Source organism: Muntiacus reevesi, chromosome 15 (assembly GCF_963930625.1).
Source record: "Muntiacus reevesi chromosome 15, mMunRee1.1, whole genome shotgun sequence".
Taxonomy (NCBI): Eukaryota; Metazoa; Chordata; class Mammalia; order Artiodactyla; family Cervidae; genus Muntiacus; species Muntiacus reevesi.
The window spans coordinates 63,656,748-63,680,382 of NC_089263.1; the positions used below are offsets into that span (position 1 = coordinate 63,656,748).

The following is a 23,635-nucleotide window of genomic DNA, read 5'->3' on the forward strand; positions in this document are numbered from 1 at the left end:
CTGCCAGCTGTTCAGGCCCAGGTTGCTCGGGCTGCGCCGGGGCCAAACAGTTGGGCCTGGACTTCCGTGGGGCTGGGTGCCCAGCGGCACAGTGGGTCTGTCCCCTCTGCAGGCGGGGTCAGAGCTGCCCACTCGCCGTGTTCGCGAGTGGCAGCACTCTGGTGTGTGTCCTGCCGGGAGGGGGCTCTTTGGTGTTGGAGGCCTTGAGGCCAGGACTGGCCCGCGCCCAGCTCCTGCGGGCGGCTGGGGTCCGCGGTGGGTGAGGGCTGAGCCGCCCTGGCTAGGACCCTGACTTGGTAGGTACTGACGGGCCGGCACTGGGACGGTGATGTGTGTGTGAGAGTACAGACAGCGTGACCAGCTTGAACTGTCAGGGAGACACCTTCATGCCCAGCATTGGGAACACCCGCCCCCAGGGTGACTGCCGGCGACCTCCTGACGGTGAATTCACTCTTACGCTCCCATCGCTCTGTGCTCCGCGGCCAGCACCTTGTGAAGCTTGCCCACATCGTGGGCGGTGGTTACTCTTGGCGCTATTACAATAGCTAGTATTTCATTTAAAAACGGCTCACACTTGAGCACCTGGGTTTCAGGCCGGAAACAGGTGGTCCTGTGGGGCAGACGTCCGGGTGGGTGGGGCAGGGTGGGGGGCAATACCCCGCGCCCTCTCTGAGCCCGCTGCCCACCACCTGCTGGGCCTGCACTTGCATTTTCTAGGCCCTGGACGTTGCCTCGGGGGCGTCTGTCTGTGCCTTGTGTAGGAACAGTTGGAGGCGGTTCGTGGGGCTCCTGCTCCCCTTGGGGCAGTGGTGGGCCCACTGACCACGCTGACTGGCGGAGCTGCAGGGGGCCCGGGATGCTCCCCAGGAACTGCGTGCCAGCTCTCTGCATCTTGTCCATCCTCAGCGCCCCCTGCCCTCATGTCACCAAGAGCCCCTGAGTGCCATGTACCCACCCAGCCTCCCCGTGAGCGCCCCCTCCTGGGGATGGTCGGCCAGTCCTGTTTTCTCTCTCTGAAGCCTAGGAGGGACACTGGCCAGACAGCCCCTCCCTCCAGCCAGAAGCCCACCCCAAGGCGGAGCGTCCCCGGAGGCCCCCGGGGACCTGGGCAGGCGAGAGGTCCTGGCCTCCAGGTCCTGCCGTGTGGGCTCTGCCCCCCCCCCACTGCAAGGCAAGCTGGTTCTTCCAGCACAGGGGCGCCTTCCGGTGCTGGCGGCCCCAGGCACCAGCTGAGTGCAAGTGCATTCAGACAAACCACCGAGAACTTTAAAACTGCCGTCTTCTGCTTTATTGACAGGTAAATTGTTCAAAAATGTTCTCACGATTCAATAATTACAAAGACTCAGACTTACATTAAAAAAGTAAAAACCAGAACCCCCAGCAGGTGCCAGCCCCCGCGGAAGGCCCGGGGGGCGGGCAGCAGGTGCAGGGCGCGTGGCACGCACGGGCAGGCCGTGGCCCACGTCACTCAGCGCCGACTCACGGGAAACGCACGTCTTCCACAGCGTGGCGAGGACGTCGGCTGGCAGGGGGCAGAGGGAAGCCTGCCGGCGGCTCCCGGCGAGCGTTCAGAGACAGGCCGGGCCGGGAGGGGAGGCAGAAGCGCGCAGGGTGCTGGGGGTGGAGTGTGGCGGCGTCTACACCATCCAGTAGCGGGCACGAATCGCGGGCTCCATGGGGGGCGGGGCGCCCCGGCACGGCCTCTCGGCCTGTGGGCACGGGGCCCAGCGCCCACCACCCACTGGCTTCGGGGCGGAGGCTGAGCTGTGGAAGCGAGCAGGACACAGAGCACGCTGACTTCACAGTAGTAGAGACGGGACACGTGTGGCTGTGACGGGAACGGACTGACGCGAGAGGGCCCCTGTCCACGGCTACAAGCTCGGCAGGAGGACTTCCGCCTCTGTGTATGGGCTAAATGAACGAAAAGGCCATGGACTAACCTCCACGTTTCCTGTCTTCAAGACTCTAGTGACACTGGGAACGATATACAACTTCCTACGATGCTCCTAAGCGCCTAGGAAACGGTTTCAGATCAGGGGCCGGATGCGGCCCCGAGGCCGTCGTGAGCTGCCTGCGTCCCGCGGAGGCCGTGGCCGGCCCTGGGTGGGCGGGAGGGGCCGGGGGCGTCCTTCATGTGCAAACAAGCTGTGTCGCCTCACAGCTGTGCAGAGGGTGATCTGGTCTACCGCCAGACAGTGCGGAACGGAACTGATTGTTATTATAATAAAGCATTTTCTTCATCTCCGTATCTACACATCGAGTCCACATTTCCTTGGACAACACTGGAGGCTCAGCTCAGTCTTGGCACTGACGCTGCAGAGCACCTGGGCCCCCGGCCCTGTGGCGGGAGCCGGCGGCTTCAGGCATCGCAGGACGGCTGCTCCAGGCCTTCGAGGGGCAGCTGGCTCCTGTGGGGGGAGTTGGGGCTCGGCGGGCCACTGGGGTTGGAGCTGTTGGATGGAGTCGAGTGTTTGGTGGAATCTGAATCGGGCTGTGAAGACAGAATGGGGAGAGCGTGAGAACCGTCACGGAGGGGAGCTGTCTGGGCCGGGGCAGCCCCTGCCGTCTCCTTCCCAGTCGCGGCGACACGCTCTACAGGCTTGTCACGTGGTTCCTGCAGGAGAGATCACAATCCAAGGCCCACCACCCCCGTGACTCGTGTAGCTATTACAAAAAGGAGTAACTGCCATGAAGAAACCAGGCAGTGCGGCGACCAACTGGGCCAAGGCCACAGGCGGGCGGCTCTTCCACGGTAAAAGCGCAGGGAATGATAGGAACTTTCTCCACACAACAAAGGCGTCAGGGAGCAGCCCGCTGACGTCACGCCCAGTGGTGAAAGGCAAAGCTCCCCACTCAGGGCAGGAACAAGGCCAGGTTGCTGCCGTCACTGCTGCTCAATACCGCGCTACGAGGTCCAGCCACTGGGCAAGTAAAGACGGCATCCACCAGGGAAAGGAAGAAGTAAAAGCATCTCTGCTCACAGCTGCCCCAACTCTGTAGGGATAAAAACACTAAAGCGCTTAACGAATTCAGTAAAGCTGCAGAATGCAAGGTCATCACAAAAATCAGTTCTGCTTCTAAATACCAGCAATCAGCAATCTGAAAAAGAAACTAAGAAAACAATTCCATTTACAATAGCATCCAAAAGGATAAAATATAAGAACAAATTTAAGCAGAGAGGAAAGGTCTGTATACTAAGACTATAAACACTGCTGGCAAAAATTTAAAAAGACCACCTGAATAAATCGAAAGGCATCCCATGTTCATGGACTGGAAGACTACTGCTAAGATGGCATCAACTGTGGTCAATCTACAGTTTCAACGCAATCCTTACCAACATTCTAATGGGCTTGGGGAGGCATGGAACTGGAAAAGCCAGCCCTCAAATTCACACAGAGTTGCAGACGACCCAGAAGAGTCAAAAGAAAACTGCCTAAGAAAAAGCTGGAGGCATCACACTTCCCAAACTCACTGCTTCACAATGTACTGCTGGGACTTCCCTGGTGGTCTGGAGGTTAAGAACTCGCCGGCCAATTCAGGGGACGTGAGTTCAATGCCTGGTCAGGAAACTAAGATCTCACACGCCACGGGCCAACTAAGCCCACGCTCCACAGCAGGAGAAGCCACCGCGATGAGGACTGCACCACAACGAGAGAGCAGCCCCCACTCACTCACTAGAGACAGCCCGGGCAGCAACCGAGACCCAGCGCAGCCACAAGTCAGTCAGTCTGAAGGAGAAGCTAAGAAACTGCCCTGAAAATGGGGAATGAACAGATGCGTTGTGCTCCCTCAGGTTACAGGTGGTGCAGCAGAGGCTCCAGGAATAGAAGCACGTAAGCAAAAGAAGTTCACAAATACTAAAGGGTAACCGTACAGGATGGAGGGCAGGAAGTGGTGCCATGTGCTTCAGAGAGAAAGCGGCTCAGATCCTCACCCACACACGCCAAGACACACTCACGCCCCTCAGAACACGGTGACAGACAGAGAGGAAAAGCCTGCCAGGTTCTCAGAGTAAAAGAGAGTTTGTCTTAGTTGAAAAGGACAGACTGTACAAGAACTAAAAATTTCTACATGTTATAGTTCTATATGACACCACCCTTACAATTAAAGACAAAAGTAAAATGTCAGTGATACTGGGAAAAGTACTTGCAGCAGGTAACACCCACAATTTATGAAGAGTTTCTGTGAACAAGTAGGAGACAGTCCCTCAAGACCAGCCGGGTGAAGGGTGCAGAGGGGGACTTGGAAAGGGCTGCCCCACACGCCTCGAGTTCTGGGCACGCCAGGAAGGTGAGGGACTCTGCGGTGCAGCCCTGTTTCTGCCGTCACCGCGGCAGCCCTACGCCCCCAGCCTCCTGTCACAGAAGTGCTGCCGGGGCCCAGCCCTCAGCACGCTGCCTCCTGCTCTCCTCCCCCCACCACACGGGGGACGGAAGACACTGCCATGTGCAGTGGGATCCCCAACACGGATCCCACGGGGCTGCTGGAGGCGGAGGGGAGAGGGCGGGACGCACAAAGCCACCTGTGCACCTCCTGGGGTTCCAGCCATGTGTGCGAGGCTACGCAGAAACGTCTCCACGGGAGCAGCCTCCCTGCGTGCTCACACATCCGGCCGCCCGCCCAGGCAGTGCCCAGGAGCAGCCCTTGGCCGCACCGTCCTCAGCGAGGCCAGGGGGCCAGGCCACTGGGCAGCCGGGCCTGAAGGAGGCCTCGGTCTCCCGAGGCCACGACGCAGCAAGGAGAACCCTCGGCTTTCTCCAACAGACTCTCAGCCGCGGAGCCCGTGTCCTCCCGCTCTGGGCGCAGCCCGAGCAGCCCAGAGAGGGCGGTTCTGCGGGCTGCGGAGGCCCGAGGTGGCCGCTCCAGGGCAGATGGAGCCTCAGACCTGGGGCGTCAGCCTTCACCAGGCGAACCTCACCTCTTTGTCAAAGTCCTGGTCAGGGTCAGACATACTCCTTAGCGGTACAGCCACTCCAGGTTCAGACGCCCCTGCAAAGTGAAGACGGCCGTCACCCTGGGGAAAACAGTCGCGAGCAGAGCTGCAAGCCCTGGCCCCGTTTCCAGGCCCCGCTCTGGCCCCTACCTGATGAGGGCCAGGAGACGTAGGGCTTGTTCCTGGGCGGAGGCGGGCGGGATAGGCTGGCGGGGGCGGGGCCCGGCCTCTCCTCCTGGGCGGGGGGCACAGCGCTCTGCGCAGAGAGGAGTGTGTCAGCTCGGGGACATGCACCAGCTGCCCAAGGCGGGTAGCCAGGCTCCGGGCAGAGCCTGTAGCAGCACCAGGCGGGGGCCCTGGGCCTCTGTGGGGAAACAGCTGGGAAGGCCCTCTGGACAGCCGCGTCGGTCAGCTTTGCGCCAAGAACTGGCAGAGAGTGAGGGCCAAGTATGCTACCTGCCCTTACTGCGCTGTTCCAGCAGTCATTTTTGACAGCGATTTCCTCCTGACACCGTAACAGACGGCCACAGACCCTCAGGGCGCGTGGTGAGGGGTGCGGCAGGGCGGCCGGGGCTCACCAGAGGCAGGTCCATGAGCACCTGCATGCCGTCGCCCGGGCCCATGTGGGCCACGTGGTTGAAGTTGGTGGGGTTGGAGATCATCTTGGACCGCAGCTCTGGGTCTCTGAGCATCTCTCTGCAGAGGGAGGTGGAGGGAGGCGGCGTGAGGCCCGGCCTGGCCTCGCCCCGTCCCGCCCCTCCCCCGCGTCTCCTACCTCCGCTGCTGCAGCCGCTCTTCCTCCGGGACCTTGAAGACAAAGCGCCTCTTGCTCCGGGTCCGAAGCATCTGCTTCCGGCTGTTGTCCGAGGTGTCGGGCACGTTGAGCACTGTTCCTGCGGGCCGGGGAAGGGTCACACGGCTGCTGACTCCTGGGAAGTCCCCCCACACCCCACTCCATCCTCCGCTCCCTCCGCAAGAAGGGCTCACCCGAGCCCTTGCTCTTGAAATAGATCAGGCGGGGAGGCTCGCAGTTGAGGAGGTTGAGGCTGCCTTCCAAGTTCAGGGGCCGGATCTGTGTTGGAAACCAGATGGGTGAGGTGGCTGCCTGCGGGGGGCGCGGGCGCCGCACACGCACCCCGAGTCTTACCCTGCGCAAGCCGACCGTCTGCACCCACTCCATGGTGCGCACGTCGAAGACGTCCACGCCGTACTCGCTGTACACCGTGACGTGCGTGGGGCTGCAACCTGGCGCAGACGGAGCAGAAGGGTGAGCCCGGGCCGCCCGCCGTGCGCGGGGCGGAGGGAACGTGCACGCCCACTGCGGAGGGATCCTCCACCCCGACAGCGTTTTAAACACCACGCGTATAAAGTGCTGACGACGACCTGCTCAAAACTTCATTTTGCATTTAGCTTGCTTGCTATACAGCTACAGCAGAAACTTCTTATTGTTACTTCAGGCTGAATGCGCCGCAAATCCAGGTAGGGGCCTAACGTTTTTTCCTTAAGGCAAACTCCTTCTCTGAAAGATGCCGGCAAGTCAGACTTTTGAGTAAATAGTTAAAATCTCTCCTAAGAAACTGCCGCTATGCTCCGGGCGAGGCGCCGGCCTTCCCCGAAGGTGTCTGCAGGCCGCCCTCCTGCGCGCACACACACACACACACGGAGACGATCACTCTCCTGCCACGCGCTGGAGAACACCCACGGGCGCTGTTCTCGGGGAGAACACCCCGAGGGATGGGCGTCCGCACGTCTGGATGGAAAACCTTCCTGGGACACCAGGGCTGGGAGACGAGGCCTGCGGCCCGCCGGCACCTGAGGTCCAGGGGGCCTATCCCCCGTGAGGACAGCAGGGAGGCCGTGTGAGCCGGCCCAGACAGTGCACTGGGGGGGGGGGGGGGAGCGGCAAGGTGGGGCCCTGACAGCCTGGTTCCTCTCCTCTCACGTCCCAGGGCTGAAAGTTACTCCTCACCATGTAGCACTTAACTAACCGAATTTCTAAAAACCTTCTGCTATGTTGCTATTAGATTCCAAACGGGTTGCCTGATCACACCTGCTCTTTGGAGCACAAAAAAGAAAATACAATAGGGTTCAGGAAACAAACGCGCTGAAACCAGTCGCCAGACTGTCCTGGAAGTGACATTTCAGACAAACTGTGAGGCCTCCTGAGTGCCACACATGAAGATGGCCAGAGGCACGGAGCGCCCTGAAGGACCTCGGAGGCCTCGCCCACTTGGAGCCTCCGGGGGCCGCTCCCCTCATGCGGGAGCACGTGGGGCTCCGCCTGCAGACAGTTTACCAAAAGACTGATAAACTCTGCTGCCCAGTTATAAAAGACATAACCGTTTAAGTCAGCAGGAAGGCCCTTGCTGTGTGGTGGGCAGGTCACCTCCCCGTGTGGCTCCCAGGCTGCTCCTTAGAAGGATGGGGCTCCCGTGACCGGGGTGGTGTGGTGTGTGTGTGTGTACACACGCGTGCTCACATGGGGCTCGTGATGCGCAGGAAGCAGTGCTAGTTCTCCACCATGAGAGCTCCTGAATGACTGCTCTAGAACTAGCTGGTGTCTGTACTGTGCATGGAGATGAACCGAGCACAGAGGACGAGAGAGGGCTGGACTTGGAAGAGAATGCAGCAACCTCGGCGCCAGCTCCCTCACGGCCAAGATCAGAGAGCGCGGCCCCAGCAACCTGCATCCCGCTGGAGTTACCAAGTGGCTATGAGCCCATTCCTGCACCGGCTGCCCACGAGGACAAGGGGGCACGGCAGGGGAGACCAGGAGGGGAGGCGCTGAGGCCATGGCTGCCCGCACCGTGCCCGGGCCCCAGCCAAGCGTGAACAAGGCCGGGGAACAGCCGGCTCCGCTTTGGCCCCGGTTCATGGTCCCAGCGCCCGTGGGTGTTCTGCCAGTTTGGTGAGGCCAGTGACAAGGCAGACCCAGGAAGGTACTTTTAAGTAATCAAGGAAAAACAGAACACCCCCTCCCACCCTGCCAGCTTGAAGTTGATGTATGACCCGCAGGTGACCACACAGACCAGCTGCTACGCCCTGTATCGAGCAGGTGGAATCTGAGGTTAGAATCTTTGCCATGAGAGCAGACGGCAGGCCGGCAGGGCGCGGAGCACAGACTCCAGCAGCCGGCACTGTCACCCTGTCAGAAGGGCGCTCGGTTGAGCCACCCGGAGCGGCTCCTGCCCGCAGCCTGGCATCTGTCCCGAGAGGACCCCGGCCCAGAGGTTGGGGCCAAGTGCTTTCTGCCCACAGAAACGTTTAGCTTGTCATGACCGCGTAAAGTTTACCCGTCACCAAGAACGTCTTTTAAAAAGTAAAACAACGCAGGTCCTTCTCCCATCCACCTAGCCTTCCCCCCGCGAGGCCAGTCGTCTGCTTGGCGCCTCGGCTGAAGGCCCCCCGAGGGAGGGTGGGCAAGCCCAGCTGGATGGCCAGCGAGTGGCCCCGGGCCCACCCTGTCCCCCGCAGCAAGCTGGGGAGCCCGCCTCTCCTGCTGCCCCCCGAGCACTCGGCTGAGGGGCAGGAGGACAGACCAAGACAACGAGGACGCGTGCTGACGGCGGGCGGCAGCAGCGACGGGGTATGGCAACAGAAAACATATACATACTACAGGCAGCGGGCGCCGCAGGCCACATGAGCTCCTGAGCGCGTGACCGCCGGCCTTGCGGGTCCACGTACAGTCCCATGTGGCTGAAGCAAAGCAGGTACTCCTCACTTTTGAGCTCCACAGCACAAAGGGCATCAAAAGACTGTTGTGAGAGGAACGTGAGCGAGGGGTCATTGGGATTTACCAGGTTTAGAGCCTGCCCATCGCCCTGGGTGCTCAACAGAGAGAACCCGGAAGGGTAGCCAACACAGAGCTTGTCCTTGAGCACGGCCATCCACTGTACAGTGCCAGGGGCCACAAGCTCGCCGAGCTTCCTGTGGAAAGGCTTAGTCCTCTGGGTCTCATAGCAAAGCACCAGCCGCTTCACTGCCACGAACAGGCAGGTGGGGCCGCTCTTCTTCAGCGTCCCGGTCGCCACGAGCTGGCAGCCTTTTGTCTCTGGAAGCTTGATGTCCACGTTGCTCTCTGCCCCATCGAAGGAGGACCATGGACAGAGGTGGACGTGGTGGTTCCGGCCGCACAGGAGGACGGCGACTCTCTCTTTGGGGGCGAGCTCGATCTGGTACACCTTCTTGTAGTCAGCCACACGGACGATCACTGCGGGATAGGGCCGGAGTGTAAGGCCAGGGCTCTGCGGACACCCCCCCGCCTCCCCGGAAGCCCTCCTGGTTCACACGCCCCGCTGTCTCCGCTGCTGCGTCGTCTCACTCACATCCCTGGCCCAGAACCCTGGCTGGGAGGTGCTGAGTGCAGGGAGGCCCTGAGAATGCACCCTGGATCCCCCCTAATCCCTGAACTCGAGACCCCGCATCTGGAAAACAAAGGGCTGTCTCCAGCTTCACTGGCGCCTTAGATACACTCAGGGGATGGACGCAGCCACCTGTTCCTGGGGGCCCAGATCAACCCAGGACCCTCGACACCCTCCCTAGGTCAGGACCTCCACTGGGGTTTGAGTCAGAGCCCTGGGTCTGGATCCCGATGAGGAACAGCTCTGCAAGAGCAGCTGCCACCCCAGGGCCACACGTGCTCCCCATTCTTCCCCAGGGTCAGAGTGCCGAGACCCCAGGCTCCGGGGAAGGGGCCGCCGCCTCCTCAGGGCAGCCCCCTGTTCCCAGGGGGACCCCCGGAGTCAGGCCCGGCCAATTTTCTGGGAGACTTGGGGATATTCCTGCTGCTGCTTCTGGGAGGAATGAAAGGTCAAAACGTGAAGCGAAGAAAGGAGTGTCTTGTCTGATAAGGCCTTGGTGTGCCCGGGAATTAAGGACCCATCTCCCCTCGCCCCGTCCTCCCCGGGAGGACTCTTGAGGCTACTCTCGGCGTCTCACTGGACCAGGCGGGCCCCGCCTGCAGCCCATGGGGCGGGCGGACAAGCGCCAGACAGCTGTCCACGCCTGCCTCATTTGTGGCCTGTTCCTCTCCTCTGTGAAGCTCTCTGACGCGGAGACTGGACTCTGCCGTCCAGGGAACCCACATTAATGCCCGTGCATCCCCAATGCTGACCCTGCCTGCGGCACCGCGGACGGCCCGAGTGCCCCGCGCACTCACCGTCCCGGGTCACCTCTATGACGTAGAGCCCTTCCTCAAGGCCAATGGCGATTCGGTCCCCGTCTGCAGACAACACAAAGGAAGTCACGATCCTCTGTCTCCTGAGTAACTACGAGCTCCCACACTGTCCACCCGACCCGGCCCCCTGCGCAGGACACACACCCAGGATGGCGGCCGTGAGCACAGCCTTGATAAGGGGCAGCGAGCTGTCGTAGGCCTCCTGGGGGACGTGCACCGCCTGGTTCTGCAGGCGGTTCTTCTGGAGGATGGCCTGCAGGCCCTCCAAGATCCCCACCCACTTCCGCTTCTCGTTCTCATTCTCCGTCAGGATGAGCAGCGAGCTGGTCTTAGAAGGGGCACCTAAGAGAGAGGCCGTCACCTTCAGGACAGAAAACAAGACAAACGAGTCATAAGACATGGCACACGGAGCCAGTGCCACGTGGCCTGGAGGGGTGAGCACGAGGCCACTGCCCGGAGCGTACCCTCCAGGGGCCGCTGGGATCCTGGTCCAGTTGCCCGCAGGGGCCACAAGCAGCCTGACCTCTGAGTGCAGGGCACTCCACTCTCACCAAAACCGGCTGACTGTTCACTCTTAACTGCTCTTGTCACAGTCGGGAAACCCACTCTCAGAACGTGTCCAGCTAGGGTGGGAGTTCCCTGGCAGTCCAGTGTTCAGGATGCCACAATCTCACTGCCAAGCGACCCAGGTTCAACCCCAGGTCAGGGAACTGAGATCCCAAAAGCTGCACAGTGCAGCCAAAGCAAAGAAAAAAGACAAAAAGAAAGGGGGAAAAAAAAAAAATCCATGGACAATGGACTCTCGCACACCCGCCTCTCTGGGGGCTCCCCAAACACCAGGGAACGCGCACAACTCTAGTTGCTATAGAATCATCTGGGTGCACAATGACGGCGATTCTATTATATACAGAGGCAGGTTCTCAATAAAGATGTGATTTAACAGAAAATGATCCGTGGTCTTGGTTTTGTGGTCAACCAGATTTTACTGTAGCTATGACAATTCCCAATGGAGGGCGAACTCAGTCTTCTGGAAGCTTCCTGAAGCCACAGCACCCACCACCAGCCCAGCAGGGGGTGCCCAGTGGAAGGCTCCCCGCCTCTGCCAACAAGACTGCTGACAGCAGCATCTACCAATTTCTTTCCTGCTTTGCTTAGGTTAATGGCCAGTGAGTCCCTGAGAGGGAGACTAAAGGGCCCGTTTCCTTTAGAGCCAACCCGTAAGGTAGCTTCAGTGTTCAGTATCCTGGATGGAGGAGCCAAGACAGACTGACCGAGGAAGAGGATGGAGCTGGAAGGCCTGGCACTGGGGGACTGGTGGGGGGGAGGGGGGTGCAGTGGATGGATGAGCAGAGAGGCTGACAGTCTGGAGACACAGGAGGTCCCTTCACGCGAGCCCCTTGCTACCACACTAGGAAATGCTCATTAACAACCCTTTCATTTTAACCACATGCACTTCTTTAATGATTAATGAAACATGTTGAAAAACCAGAAAGAAAACGTACCCTGAATATACATGGAATATCTCGGCGTGAGGCGTGTATGACGTCTGAAGCCAGGACGGAGCTCACAGAGAACTCTTCATCTCTGTAAGAAATAACACGATCAGAACAGGGGCCTGTCCTCTACCTGTGGGACCATGATGGGAGAGGACACCTCTGGGACGACCTTCCAGAACACAAGGGCGGCTCCCTGCCTCCACCTGGATAGGAAACACTGATACTGACAAGGCCAAGAGTAAGAATCTGAAGAGTCAGAATCTCGCATGCGCTTCAGTGGTGCGGGGTGTCCGGGACTAAACCCCTCCCTGAGTCGCACCGTTCTGGCTGGGCCAGGCCACTCGCAGGTACGCATGCCACATCTCTGCCTTGCCCTCTGCTTGGCCATAAACAGGGAAATGAAGTCTGCGGCAGCAGCCAGGGAGTCACCCCAGCCGCTCTCGACCCTGGGCTGCGAGCAGCAGACGCCCGGGACGCCCAGCACACCCTCAGCACGGCTGGGCCGGGCACACCTGTGTGTGTGTGTGCGCGTGTGTGCGTGTGGGGGGGGGGGTGGCAGGACCACCTGGGGACATTTCCAAACTGCAGGTACCCCTGGTTACCCTGCCCCACGGGCCCCCCAAGAACCGATGCTGCCAAGGTGGCCCCAGGGCAGACGCCAGAGCAGGTGGCCGGGGCTGGGGGGAAGAGGCTCTGCGCGTGGGGGATGTGGCCGCCGCGGCAGCTGCACCCCCAGGCTCTGAGCTGAGCTCACCCTGTCTCGTAACTGGCTCAGTTCTCCCAGAGCCCCGGGCCTCAAGCATTGCTATTCTGCCCATTTCAAGGAGCGAGACATTGACCATGGGGCGGGGGGGGGGGGGGGCGCTGCCACGTCTTCACGTGTCGACGGCAGGAAGGCCCTGACGAGACACGAGGGAGTTACGAGAGGCGCCGCTGAGCGGACGCTGCGGCCACAGGGCACAGAGGCGGCCCCAGGCTGCGCGGTGCGTGGGGCGCGCTCTTCGTCGCGGGGTACAGAGTTTTCTCATTAGACGCCTGCTTGGCAAATCTTTCAGGGCAAAAACATCCAGAGAAGGAAGGTTTCTAGCGGGCCCGTTTCAGAGTGGCACGACGACCAAGGAGGTGAAGGAACGAACAATGTTAACGACGACCAAGCAGCGAACCCCCGCTCACGACAAGTCAGGGTTCACCGCCGGGCGAGGGCGGGCGCACACTGACCTGAGGTCCAGGACTTGGCTGGCCAGGACGCCGGGCTGGGTGGACTTGCCCTCGGGCAGGTCATACAGGAAGAGCCTGCAGTCACAGACCACCGCGAAGGCTCGCTGCCACCCCTTCTTCACCCCGCTTGGTTTGGGGATCTGCAGATCAAAGTGACCGTGTCCGCCAGGGCCAGGGCGCTGGCCACACACAGTGGAGGGGCAGGCCCGGGAGACTTCTTGGAGGTGGCTGCCGTGCTGGGGTCCTCCCCTGCTGCTGCTGGGCCGGCCCGGGCTGGTAGCAGAGCTATGTCTGGGCCCAGCAAAGCTCAGGATGCTGCTGGGGAGGGGCCCCCCATGACCGAAGGGGTTGCAGGAGACAAGGTGGGTGACTCAGCGGACGGGCATGTTCACAGCAGACGTGGAGCCTCATGGAATGCTGGGCCCGGCACAGAGCCTTCAAACGGCACTGGGCTTAACGCCCATCAGCCCAGGAGGTGGGACGAGAGGCCTCGGGTGAGTGTTTCTGCGGGGTCCCTCAGGAGGGCAGGGGAACATGGGCCAAGGGGAGGGTTTCCAGCGCAGCCGGGCGTGGCTGTGGTCAGCAGGCTGGCCGCCCGCCCAAGCAGGGCCATGGGTCGTGTCCTACCTTCACGTAGCCCTTGTAGGCTGTTCCTATGCCTCTCTGCACGTCCACACCCAGAGGCCGCTTGGACTGCTCGGGCGGGATGGGGCACACCTGGGGGGCGCGGTCTCTGCAGGACACGTGGCAGGCGAACGAGCACACTGGAAAGGCACGGGACACGCCTGAGGCCTGCAGCCCCGAAGCAGCGGCCGCGGGGGACGCGTGCGCACCCCCAAAGGGGATGGCTCCCCAGACACTCGGGGATGCGGGTGTCGAGTAACGAACGTCTCCACACACTCACGCACCAGCCCGGGGCAGACACACAACTCGGAGCCGTAACGCGCTAGTGACAACAGACCCAGGAGAACAGACACACACGGCGGCGCATCTCTCCGACGACTTGGTAGTGAAATATTTTAAAGTTTTTACTCTGCTTTCCCTCACTTTGGAGAACAGACGTGGATGTTACGTTTTACAGCAAACAGAGGTGAGCAGGTGCCCTGGCCGCCCTGGAGCAGCGCACTGTCCGCGGCAGCAGCACGTCAACCGTGGCTGGGCCCAGCTTGGCCAGCGGGGGAGCCTGTGGGGTCCCCTCCTGGTGGGGCTGCCCCGGGCTCCGGGCCTTCACCACACCCAACCCCTGGGCCCTCGAAGCGGGCGAGTGGGCACACTCACCGTCGCAGGCATAGCCCTGGCGGATCAGGCCCACCATCAGGGAGGTGCAGTGGCTGCACTGCGTGGGGCTGGAGAAGGACTTGATGCTCAGCTGGTGCGCCTTTGGCTGCAGGAAGGATGTCCAGGGTGAGACAAGGAGGTGGGGGTGGGGCCACCTGCTCGTGAGCAAACGTTTCAACCTCCGGGGCGTCACCTCGAGAGGCTGAATTGCATGCTTTCACCACGAGGTACACGGTTCCCAGGGGCGTCATCCACAGAGAGGCTGACCCAGAGAACGAGACCACACGCGCCTCCCACAGAGAGCACCCTCGCTGCCCACACCAGCGAGGCTGGCGGGCCGGGGCACCGCAGAGACACCGCTGATAACACACTGGCGCGAGGCCCTCGCCTGCAGGGGCACCAGGGCTGGCCTGGGCCACGTTCTGGTGTGCACAGCCCCCCCACGGCAGCTCATTCCTCCCAGGAGGAGTCTGGAAAGACCCAATACTCCTCATTGGGAGAGTGGACGGGGACGCCATGGATAATGGAGTGAGAACCACAGCACTGATGAAGTTCAAGGCAGCAAAGAGGAGGAATCAGTTCCCTTCAGGGCACAGAAGATGTAGAGCCATTTGCCACAACGAGGGCTCAACCAGCACAAAAGCCAGAGCCCTGCCTGCTCTCTGCCTCCTTGAGAGCTGCAAGCCCTAAGTCTGGCTGTTGGCTAGTCTCCAATGAAACCAAGCGCCCTGTCTCTAGCAGGCACGGCGTCTGCGGCTGAAGCCTTAAGAGAGGCCATGCACATTAAAGAAGAAAAGCACCCAGCACATGAGGCCAGACGCCTGCTGAGCTGGGAACCTAGGACCACCTCACACCCTGAACGTCGGGCTCAGCTCTCCACGACACAGTGACGAGCAAGACAAGTCAGGAAGTGGCACATTGAGCAGCTTTCCATTTACGTGGAGGGAAAACTGCCTCCCACAAACCACATGGTTCTCGAGGGTTCCAAGTGCAGCCAGATACACGGGGATACATGTGAAGCAGGGACTGAACAGACACGTAACACGGAGCTGCACGTGACTGGGGAAGGAAACGTGGTCTGGGGAGCGAGGGAAGAGGACCAGGGAGATCAGACTCTGAGATTTTCCAATTAAAATGAGGTCATGTGTCACTGGTTTAATTAAGAAAACACAGGGTCCTGACCCTTTATGGCTCAACACGCTACTCAGAACAAAATATTACTGTGTAAATGAAAATATTAAGTTTGGCTTGTTTACACAGAAGTTGCCTAAAAGCAAGAAACCCCTGCCTCCCCCCAGGGAAGAGCAAGGCCCCTACCTTTGGTCCCGTCAGAGTGAGGGTCTGTGCGGTGGGCAGCGGTGTGGCGGGCAGCCTCTGAGGGGCCCGGGCCATGTCCTGGGGACAAGCAGGGACAGGTAAGCCGCGCCCAGCTCAGCACGCCCCTCACTCAGCACACTGATTAGCAGGAACGGTTCTGCAGTCTTGATATACTGCGCGGTCGGGACAGCCGTGGAGCCCCCCTGGGCAGGCTGAGGCCCCGACAGGAATTCTCAGATGAGCCAGCCTCAGAGGGACAAGCTGTCAGGGTGGCATCTGCGAGGGTCCGCAAGGTGCGCAGACACGGGGCGGGGGAGAGGGGGGGCAGATCCCGCCTCTCCGGGGCTGACGGGGCGATGCTCACCTCCTGCGGCTCTGCGCCTGTGGTCACAGAAACCGCTAAGGACGCCTCTGGCTTTGGAGCTTGTGTTTCTTGCTCACTAGTGGAACTGGTCTGAAAACAAAGGCAGAGAAACACTGTGGGGATAAGGGAAGTCAGAGGCTAACGGCACATTTTTCATTTAAAAAGTGCGTTTCACTGGGGGCCTGGGGTCCCAGTTCAGACTCAGTCCTGCAATGTCCCACCATGGACCCCACCTCACTCACAACTGTCTTGCCTTCCCGAGACCGCTGCCCTCAGCGTCCTGGGGTGGGGGGCGACCGTGAGGCAGGGTTACCACCAAGGCCTCGCCCTCCAACCGTAGCCTGGCCCGCCCGCCCTCTGAGCTCACAAACCGTGACCCACTCTACACCCGGGAGTCCTTAGCGGAAGTGGCCATGCTCTCCAGAACCTCATTTCTGGGACCGAGAATAAATTCTAACATCAAAAAGGGCTGTGGACCTATGACCAGAAGGAGGAATTTCCCTCTAAGTTCCATGACACAGGGAAGCAAAGCTTGGTTCTAAGAATTCAAGACTCTCAAATTACTTTCACAAGCTGAAGCTAAAGCAGCATTCTAAAACCACCTAGAGATGACCTCAGGACTGCTCCTGACTCGAACGTTCCCTCGTCACCAGCAACTATGTTTTACGAACGCACACATTTATGTAGCCTCATCAACAGGTGACCCAGGGTGGCTGGGCAGGTAGTTCCACACCGAAATCCCATCAAACCACATCTGAGAAGCATTTTCCAATGGCTTGAATTAGTCAGGCTGCTGCCTAAGGAGCCAAATTCACCCGGGAAGGCAGGGCGCACACATAAACGCATGCATGACTACGTACTGCGATGTGTGAGTCTGTAAGCAAACTCGTAAGGGAAAGGCCGGATCAATCAGCCACAAATACGAGCAACTTTCCCCCATAAATGAGGTATATAAATGAGTTAGAGCTGCATTTTTAGATAAACGAAGGGCAAAAGAACATTTCGTAATTTAACTGTAGCCGAGGAACAGCCTCACTAGTTTCATTTAGCTAGACAACTAATCAAAAGGATGTAGATGGGATGGGGGAGGGGTCCGCACTTGGAGGCGATGAGGGCGGGCCTGACGCTGGCAGTGACTGACTTCTTTCCAAGAGGCTGGCAGAGAGGACCCGCGGGAGTAGACAGAGCCCTCGACTGTGACAGACGGGAGGAGTGAAAACCATCATTCGCGCTCGATACAAACCTCCAGGAAAATCTGCTGATTCAGTGCTGTGGCCAACATTTAGTATAAACAACAGCTTCACATGGGGAAAGCAGACCAGGAGCTTCTATCAGAAGATTCTCAGGCCTGCAAACCCTCCTAACACATCCGACTCTGACCAAGGAGTTTTCCTTTTCATCAGTAACTGTTCTTCCTAGTTAAGTCACGGGGTAGTGAGGGATGAAAATTAAATGTGAAAAACGGCAGGAGTGCTGGCTACAGCGGATGGGGTCTAGGGATCATGCGCAGCCTGCTCCTCTGGCCGCCCCCGGCGACAAAGAGACATGCTAGAAACCACCTGGCCCAGGGACTGCTACCGTCCACCAGTTCTAGAGAAAAGCCATTGCATTCTGGCCACCCCATCCTGTCAACGACCCGAGTCTCAGCCTCTCGGGAGTCTGTCTGGCTCTGCGGTGCTGGGAGGAGGCACGGGGCTGACCAGCAGCGGGTGTCTGGAAGAGCCGCCAACGTGAACAGTTACATGTATTTGCTTCTTAAAAACTGAGGATTTAAGGGAAAAGGCGGTATCACAAATTCAATAAAAACCCTTTGACAGGTGCAGGTAAATAGGTGGGTGCCCAGAACGCTGTGAGCAGCACAGCTCTGCTTGGGTTTTGTAACAACTGGTCTAGGCTAGGATCACAGTGGTCCGCTAACCCACGGATGACCACTGGTGCCTCCTGAGTCCCTCTGGGGCAGGTCTGCAGACACCACGTCCACCTGAGGGTCAAGAAGCTTAGCATCCCCAGTGCTGAGCCAAGTGGCCTCCCCTCGTGGGAACATACCATCTCCGGTACAGAGTTCACGTCAAAACGTCCAACCCATGTCTAATCAAGAGGAAGAGTGGAGGACAATCTATAAGACAACTGGTCTGGACACTACAAAAATATCAGGGTTATAAAAGCGGGGGATGGTGGGGGTGCAGGTCCAGATGGAAGGGGACCAGAGAGGCGCTGGCTCCTGGGCGGAGGGGCGGCAGCTGTGCAAACCGTCCCCGCGGGGGGCCGCACTGTGCTCAGGGGCCTCAGGAAGGAAGCACCGGAGAGTCTGGTGTCCGGGGGTCATGATGCCTGCGACTCACGCTCAAAAAGCTCCATGTGTACATACAGGGAGAGCAATGGGCAGAATGCCAGGCGAGAGGCACGTGTATGTTCACTGTGTTACTTTCAGCCTTCCTGCAGGTTTAAAGTTTCTGGTAAAAGGCAAACAAAAGCAATGACAAACACACCAGAGGTCCCGTTAGTGAGACTTGCCATCACTATGTTCACTGGCTTGTCTCGGGGCGGCCAGGAAGGGTCCACCCTGCAGTCTGGAGGAAGACGGACCGACTGCCCCACCTCCAACGGGTACCATGACGAGCCTCAGTGGCCGAGGAGGATGGGCCAACTGCTCCCAGGAGCTGCTTCCTGCGCCACGGGGGCTCTGGCCGCCTCCGGTTGGGTCAACCCTGAGTGGAGGCGCTGAGCTGATTCACCAGGACCTCAATAGGGGGCCCGGAGCCAGGCTGTTCTTCCCTACCACCCACTCCATCCATCGGCGAGTCCACACAGAAGCCACTGTAAGGGTAACGTGACCGGCTGCAGGGGGAGAATGTGTGTTTTAAAAACTGCCTGAAACACTCGCTACCTAGGCGGGGGCTGGCGGGGGTCTCTTCCCTGAAGGTGCTGAGCACTTCCTTCACCCCATGGTTTTTGAGAAAGTGGGAACACTTCTCCGGGTACACTTCACGCACCTTAACCATCTCAAACCTCACACATTCAGCATCCCTGGTCAACAGCTGAGATAACTGTCACATGTTAACTTACTGGTATGTTTGTGGTCACAAGTAGCCAAACCATATTAAACTATCAATATTTCTAATTTATCGTAAATTCATTTGTCACTTAAAAAAAATACTTACTCTAAATGTCAGATCATGTGCAAGAGGTGCAGTGTTGAAATACTCAAAGATAGAATCCTGAAAATCTGGGAGTTTGAGTCCTGTAAGAATAAAACGAGACTTGTCAAGGTATAAAATTTAAGACTGTTTCTTAAGTTTTATGAGAAGACTCAGTATTATCAAGATAGCAATCCTCTGTAAGTGACTGATAAATCTGACGTGATTACAGTAAAAATACCATTAGACTTGCCCCAGAGCTGGACATCTGGAGTAACCAAGGAAGAGTACCTGACAAGTCTCTAAAAACAAGGGAGGAGACCTACCAAATACTAACGCAGATTCACTGAAGCACATGTTCTAATTAGAAGCATGGGTCCTGCCCAGGGACAGTGAACAGGGTAGAAACCCAGAAACAGCCCCCAGCCCCCATGACGACTCATCTCATCTATGGTTGAGACTGACATCTGAAGTCAGTACCAAGAGGAAATTTTTAATAACTGGCATCAGACAACTAACAAGTCTCAGAAAAAAGGCAGAATGGGTCCTCCTCAAACTGTATGTCACAGTACCTTTCCAGTGGATCAGTAATCTAAATTTTAAAAATGAAGTCTTAGAAGTATCTGAAAAAAACATGGGCCAATTACTTGAACAACTGGGGATTTGGGGACTATTTCCCTATGACTTAAAAAAAGGGAAAAAAACGAACAAATCTGACACACAAAAATTAAAATAACAAAACAAAATGAAAACAGTAACCAAAAAAACACCTAATGCTTGGCCAAAAAAAAAAAAAGATCGGGGGCCTCCCTGGTGACCAGTGGTAAAGAACCCGCCTGCCAACACAAGAAGCACGGGTGTGATCGCTGACCCAAGAAGGTCCCACTGGTCGAGGGGCAACCAAGTCTGTGTGCCACGACCACCGCTCTGTGCTGGAGCCCAGGGGCCGCTACAAGGGCAGCCCGCACGCCCCGCAGCCCATGCTGCGCAGCAAGAGACGCCACAGCAACGGGAGCCCATGCAGCAATGAAGACCCAGCACAGCCAAGAACAGACAAAATTAAAAAAAGCAAAGTAAAAAGACAAACTAAGAAAAATATTTGCAACTTTTGTCAAACAAGACGCTAGTCCTCAACATATAAACGGCTTCTAAGAATTAAAAAAAAGCCACAATCTGGACTTTAAAACTGGGTAGAAAATACGTCTCTATAAACCACAGAGTGAGGTAGAGATTGCCCTCAAACACGAGAAGATGCACAGCCTCACTGGTAAGAAGCGTGAAGGTGGTGCCCCATCTCACCCACTCCGAGCGAGGTCGTCCCTGGCGGGTGAGGCTGCAGGGCAGGGACCCTCGCCTGCCTGGTGCGGGGGACACAAACCCACAGCCCGGGAGCAGAACCCAGACCCAGCACGGCCAAGCCTGAGTGTGCACATGCTCACTCTCCACCAGCAGCCCCGCAGCAAATGCCACACACACGCGGCACGCCCCGCGGCAGGGGACTGGAGCAGCAGGACGCCCAGCGGGCGCCGTGCCGGGCCGGCTGCACGAAGGACCTGGGTCAGGCAAGGGCCGTGGGCCTCGCCCGAGCATAGGGCAGGGCAGGCCTCTGTGAGGCCTAACGATACAGACACAGGTACCTGCTTTATATGTTCACAATGGAAAAGGAAGAATACACCGAAAACTGTGACTACCTTTTTGGGAAGGCATCTTTGGACATACCCTATTTCAGAATTTGGGCTTTGGGATTAGGGTAAGTGCTTTCCTTATAGAACTAAAAACCATTAAAATTGAAAGAAATTAAATCTAAAATAAAACCATTTCACTAAAAAAGCTTTATATGTAAACAATTCAGAAGCTTATGATCCTAATTTACCAGTATCTGCTCTAAACTTCTCTTCCATCTTCTTCTTCAAAATTTCCATTTCTTCTAGTAGTTCTCTGTTTTTGGCTTCAGAATCCTTTAGTTTGCTAAAATACAAAATAAAAGGCTTTAAGTGCCCTGAGCTCAGGTCATCTCTGTGCTGGCTCAGAGTGTCAAGGTAGTTAGTAGGGTGTATCTGTGTGGGTGGGGTGGTGGGGTGGTGGTGGTGGTTTATCCCAGGTGTCTGGGAAAGCAGCCGGGTGTGTGTGTCTATATCTGTGTATGTGTGTGTGTCTATCTGTGTGTGTGTGTGGGGGGGTTATCCCAGGGGTCTGGGAAAGCACCTGGGTGTGTGTGTATCTGTGTGTGTGTGGGGGGGGGGGGGGTTATCCCAGGTGTCTGGGAAAGTACCCAGACCCACTGGACAGACACTGAAGCCCACTCTTGGCATCAGCTGCCGCTCACTGCATTATGAATCATACACAATCTTCACTTTAAAAGTCACAGTTTACAAAGTATATCTCACGAGGCCCTAATGGAGTCCCCAATGGTCCCCATCTCTTTCTAAATGCATCCTCTGAGGACATGCGGCTCAATTACTCAGCTGTCAGACCCTTAAGTGTCTTCCCCAAAATGAGCGTGACAGCGGGCTGCACCAAAGGGCCACGCCGCTGCCCGAGCCAGAGCCAGGCCCCCCCGGGCCCCGGTGGGGAGGCGAGCAGCACAGCCCTCGCTCAGAGCCCGGTGCTGACTGTGGTGATGCCAGGAGAACTGGCTCACCACCGACCCTCATCCCCCCGCGTGAAGTGGGGGTGGTACACGCGCTTGCCTCTCAGGGATGCTGGAAGGGTCACATGCTTTCATAGAATAACAGTATCACGGCAGCTCCAAGCACAGAGGCAGTGTGTTTAAATAGCAGCTGTTACCATGATCAGTTTTTCAGCCCCTAACTGACTGTTAGTGTCACTGTCCCGTTAGTGACACCAGCACTTCCAGGTCTCCCCCGTCCCCCCTATGAAGACATGTCAGAGGTTAGCCACCCATGTGGACAGGTCCACCGCAGGCAGGGTGGCCCGGCTTTCCTAAGGCTGCAGCTCATTACAGATCCTGAGGGAACAAAACAGAACCCGCAGACGGTGGGCTCTCATCAAATGTTTGCTGAATTCACTGCCTTGTCAGTGTTTTCTATGACTGCTTGAAGGTGAGGGAAAAATTCTGAATATTTTAGTGTGTTGATTTTAGCTTTTAAAGAAAAAAGCTAAGCTGAAGGAGTGGACAAGCCTGAGGTGGACAGGAAGGCCAGAGAGGTGTCCACAGACATGTGGGTCCTGTCATCCAGCTCAGGGCAGCAAGCACCGCATTCACACTCTGAAAGAGACACAGATGCTTCACAACTGCAGACTCACACACGCCCATTCTGTCCTGAAAACCCTGTATGTGCACATCCGTGCCCCAGGCCTGAGCGCCGAGCGTCAAAACAGCGCTCTGCTTGTCCCAACAGCCCCGGGGTGGCAGGCACCTTTCAAAGGAGAGGTTCACGTCCTTGACCTTCCTCAGCTCCTCCTGGACGAGCTGCTTGGCCCGGATCTCTGCCTCCAGGGCCGACTGCAGTTCCAGCCGTGCAGACATGTCCAGCTTCTGACTGCGGCGAACTTTCCAGAGGGGGTCCTGCAGAGGTGGTTTCAGATGTTAAAACACATTCTGAACCAACTCACTCCTTGAACAACATTAACGCTAACAGGTAATTTATCTTCACTGAATCTTAAGACTTTATTATGTTTAAATATTAACTCTCGGATGTTGTCCATGGGACCCAATTTTAGTTTTGGTATTTTTTGACTTCTTTCTTAGAGGTCTTCTAAAGAATAAAATTTACTTTCTTAAAAATTAAACTGACTTGACAGGGTAATTTCTCTATGGCTCCACTACACTCTTTTACCAAGTTAAGCTATATTGTAGGGTCCCAGTTACTCTTATTTTTGTACATCTTGAAACATCGTGCCATGTTATCATCTTAGTAATTACATCATTAAAAGACTAAAATAATAAGAGAAAGGAAGAGTGATGGGATGAACTGAAGGATGAAGCTACAGTGAAATAAACTAGTTGAGGACAGCATTCTTTCTTACTGAGATGCCAGATGTATTTCACTGACTTTCAAGAGTATAACAGAAATCTGGAGAGACTGTCTTGGTAGACTTTTATTTAAGTTTTCATTGAAAACAGTTAAGAATTTTTCATTTTTCCTATGTAGGAGGAAAGAGGAGAAAGCTGAGTGAGGGAGACAGCCAGGAGACGGCGGGGGTGGGGGGCAGGGTGAGGAGGAGCAGAGCGGGGTGCCACCGAGTGGTTACAGAGGGACCAGCCAGGAGGAGGGTCAAGTGACCAGACCCGCGAGGAAGTAGGTAACACACTTCTAAGGATGGAGCGGCGAGCGACCAAGAGGAGATACCCCACATCCAAGGTCAGAAAAACCCCAGTAAGATGGTAGGGCGCTGAGAGAGGGCATGAGAGGGCATTAGAGGGCAGACAGACATAAACCACAATCACAGAAAACTAACCAATCTGATCACATGGACCACAGCCTTGTCTAACTCAATGAAACTATGAGCCATGCCGTGCAGGGTCACCTAAGACAGACAGGTCATGGTGGAGCGTTCTGACAAAATGTGGTCCACTGGGGAAGGGAATGGCAAACCACTTCAGTATTCTTGCCTTCAGAACCCCATGAACAGTATGAAAAGGCATAAAGATAGGACAATGGAAGATGAACTCCCCAGGTCGGTAGGTGCCCAATATGCTACTGGAGAAGAGTGGAGAAATAGTTTCAGAGAGAATGAAGAGACAGAGCCAAA

General features: G+C 57.3%; 1 protein-coding gene across 5 annotated transcripts in view; it reads right to left on the minus strand.

Annotated features, from left to right (window-relative positions):
• Window positions 1-1,262: 1,262 nt before the first annotated feature.
• The window catches only part of CDC42BPB (CDC42 binding protein kinase beta), a 98,593-nt gene continuing 76,220 nt past the window's right edge, over window positions 1,263-23,635 (minus strand). Inside the window, exons 19-37 of one of the 5 annotated variants that reach the window (XM_065906851.1) lie at window positions 22,300-22,448; window positions 20,793-20,887; window positions 18,944-19,023; window positions 15,783-15,872; window positions 15,419-15,496; window positions 14,102-14,207; window positions 13,451-13,587; window positions 12,824-12,963; window positions 11,612-11,693; window positions 10,254-10,470; window positions 10,092-10,154; window positions 8,547-9,143; window positions 6,081-6,178; window positions 5,921-6,005; window positions 5,709-5,820; window positions 5,512-5,629; window positions 5,084-5,189; window positions 4,919-4,989; window positions 1,263-2,491 (exon numbers count right to left, since the gene is read on the minus strand). In XM_065906851.1, the coding sequence (XP_065762923.1) occupies window positions 2,360-2,491; window positions 4,919-4,989; window positions 5,084-5,189; window positions 5,512-5,629; window positions 5,709-5,820; window positions 5,921-6,005; window positions 6,081-6,178; window positions 8,547-9,143; window positions 10,092-10,154; window positions 10,254-10,470; window positions 11,612-11,693; window positions 12,824-12,963; window positions 13,451-13,587; window positions 14,102-14,207; window positions 15,419-15,496; window positions 15,783-15,872; window positions 18,944-19,023; window positions 20,793-20,887; window positions 22,300-22,448 (2,556 nt within the window). In that variant the 3' untranslated portion in view covers window positions 1,263-2,359. Of the gene's footprint in view, window positions 2,492-4,918; window positions 4,990-5,083; window positions 5,190-5,511; window positions 5,630-5,708; window positions 5,827-5,920; window positions 6,006-6,080; window positions 6,179-8,546; window positions 9,144-10,091; window positions 10,155-10,253; window positions 10,471-11,611; window positions 11,694-12,823; window positions 12,964-13,450; window positions 13,588-14,101; window positions 14,208-15,418; window positions 15,497-15,782; window positions 15,873-18,943; window positions 19,024-20,792; window positions 20,888-22,299; window positions 22,449-23,635 lie in introns of those variants that run through there. The other 4 variants (XM_065906850.1, XM_065906852.1, XR_010659192.1 and 1 more) reach the window with 4 other exon arrangements.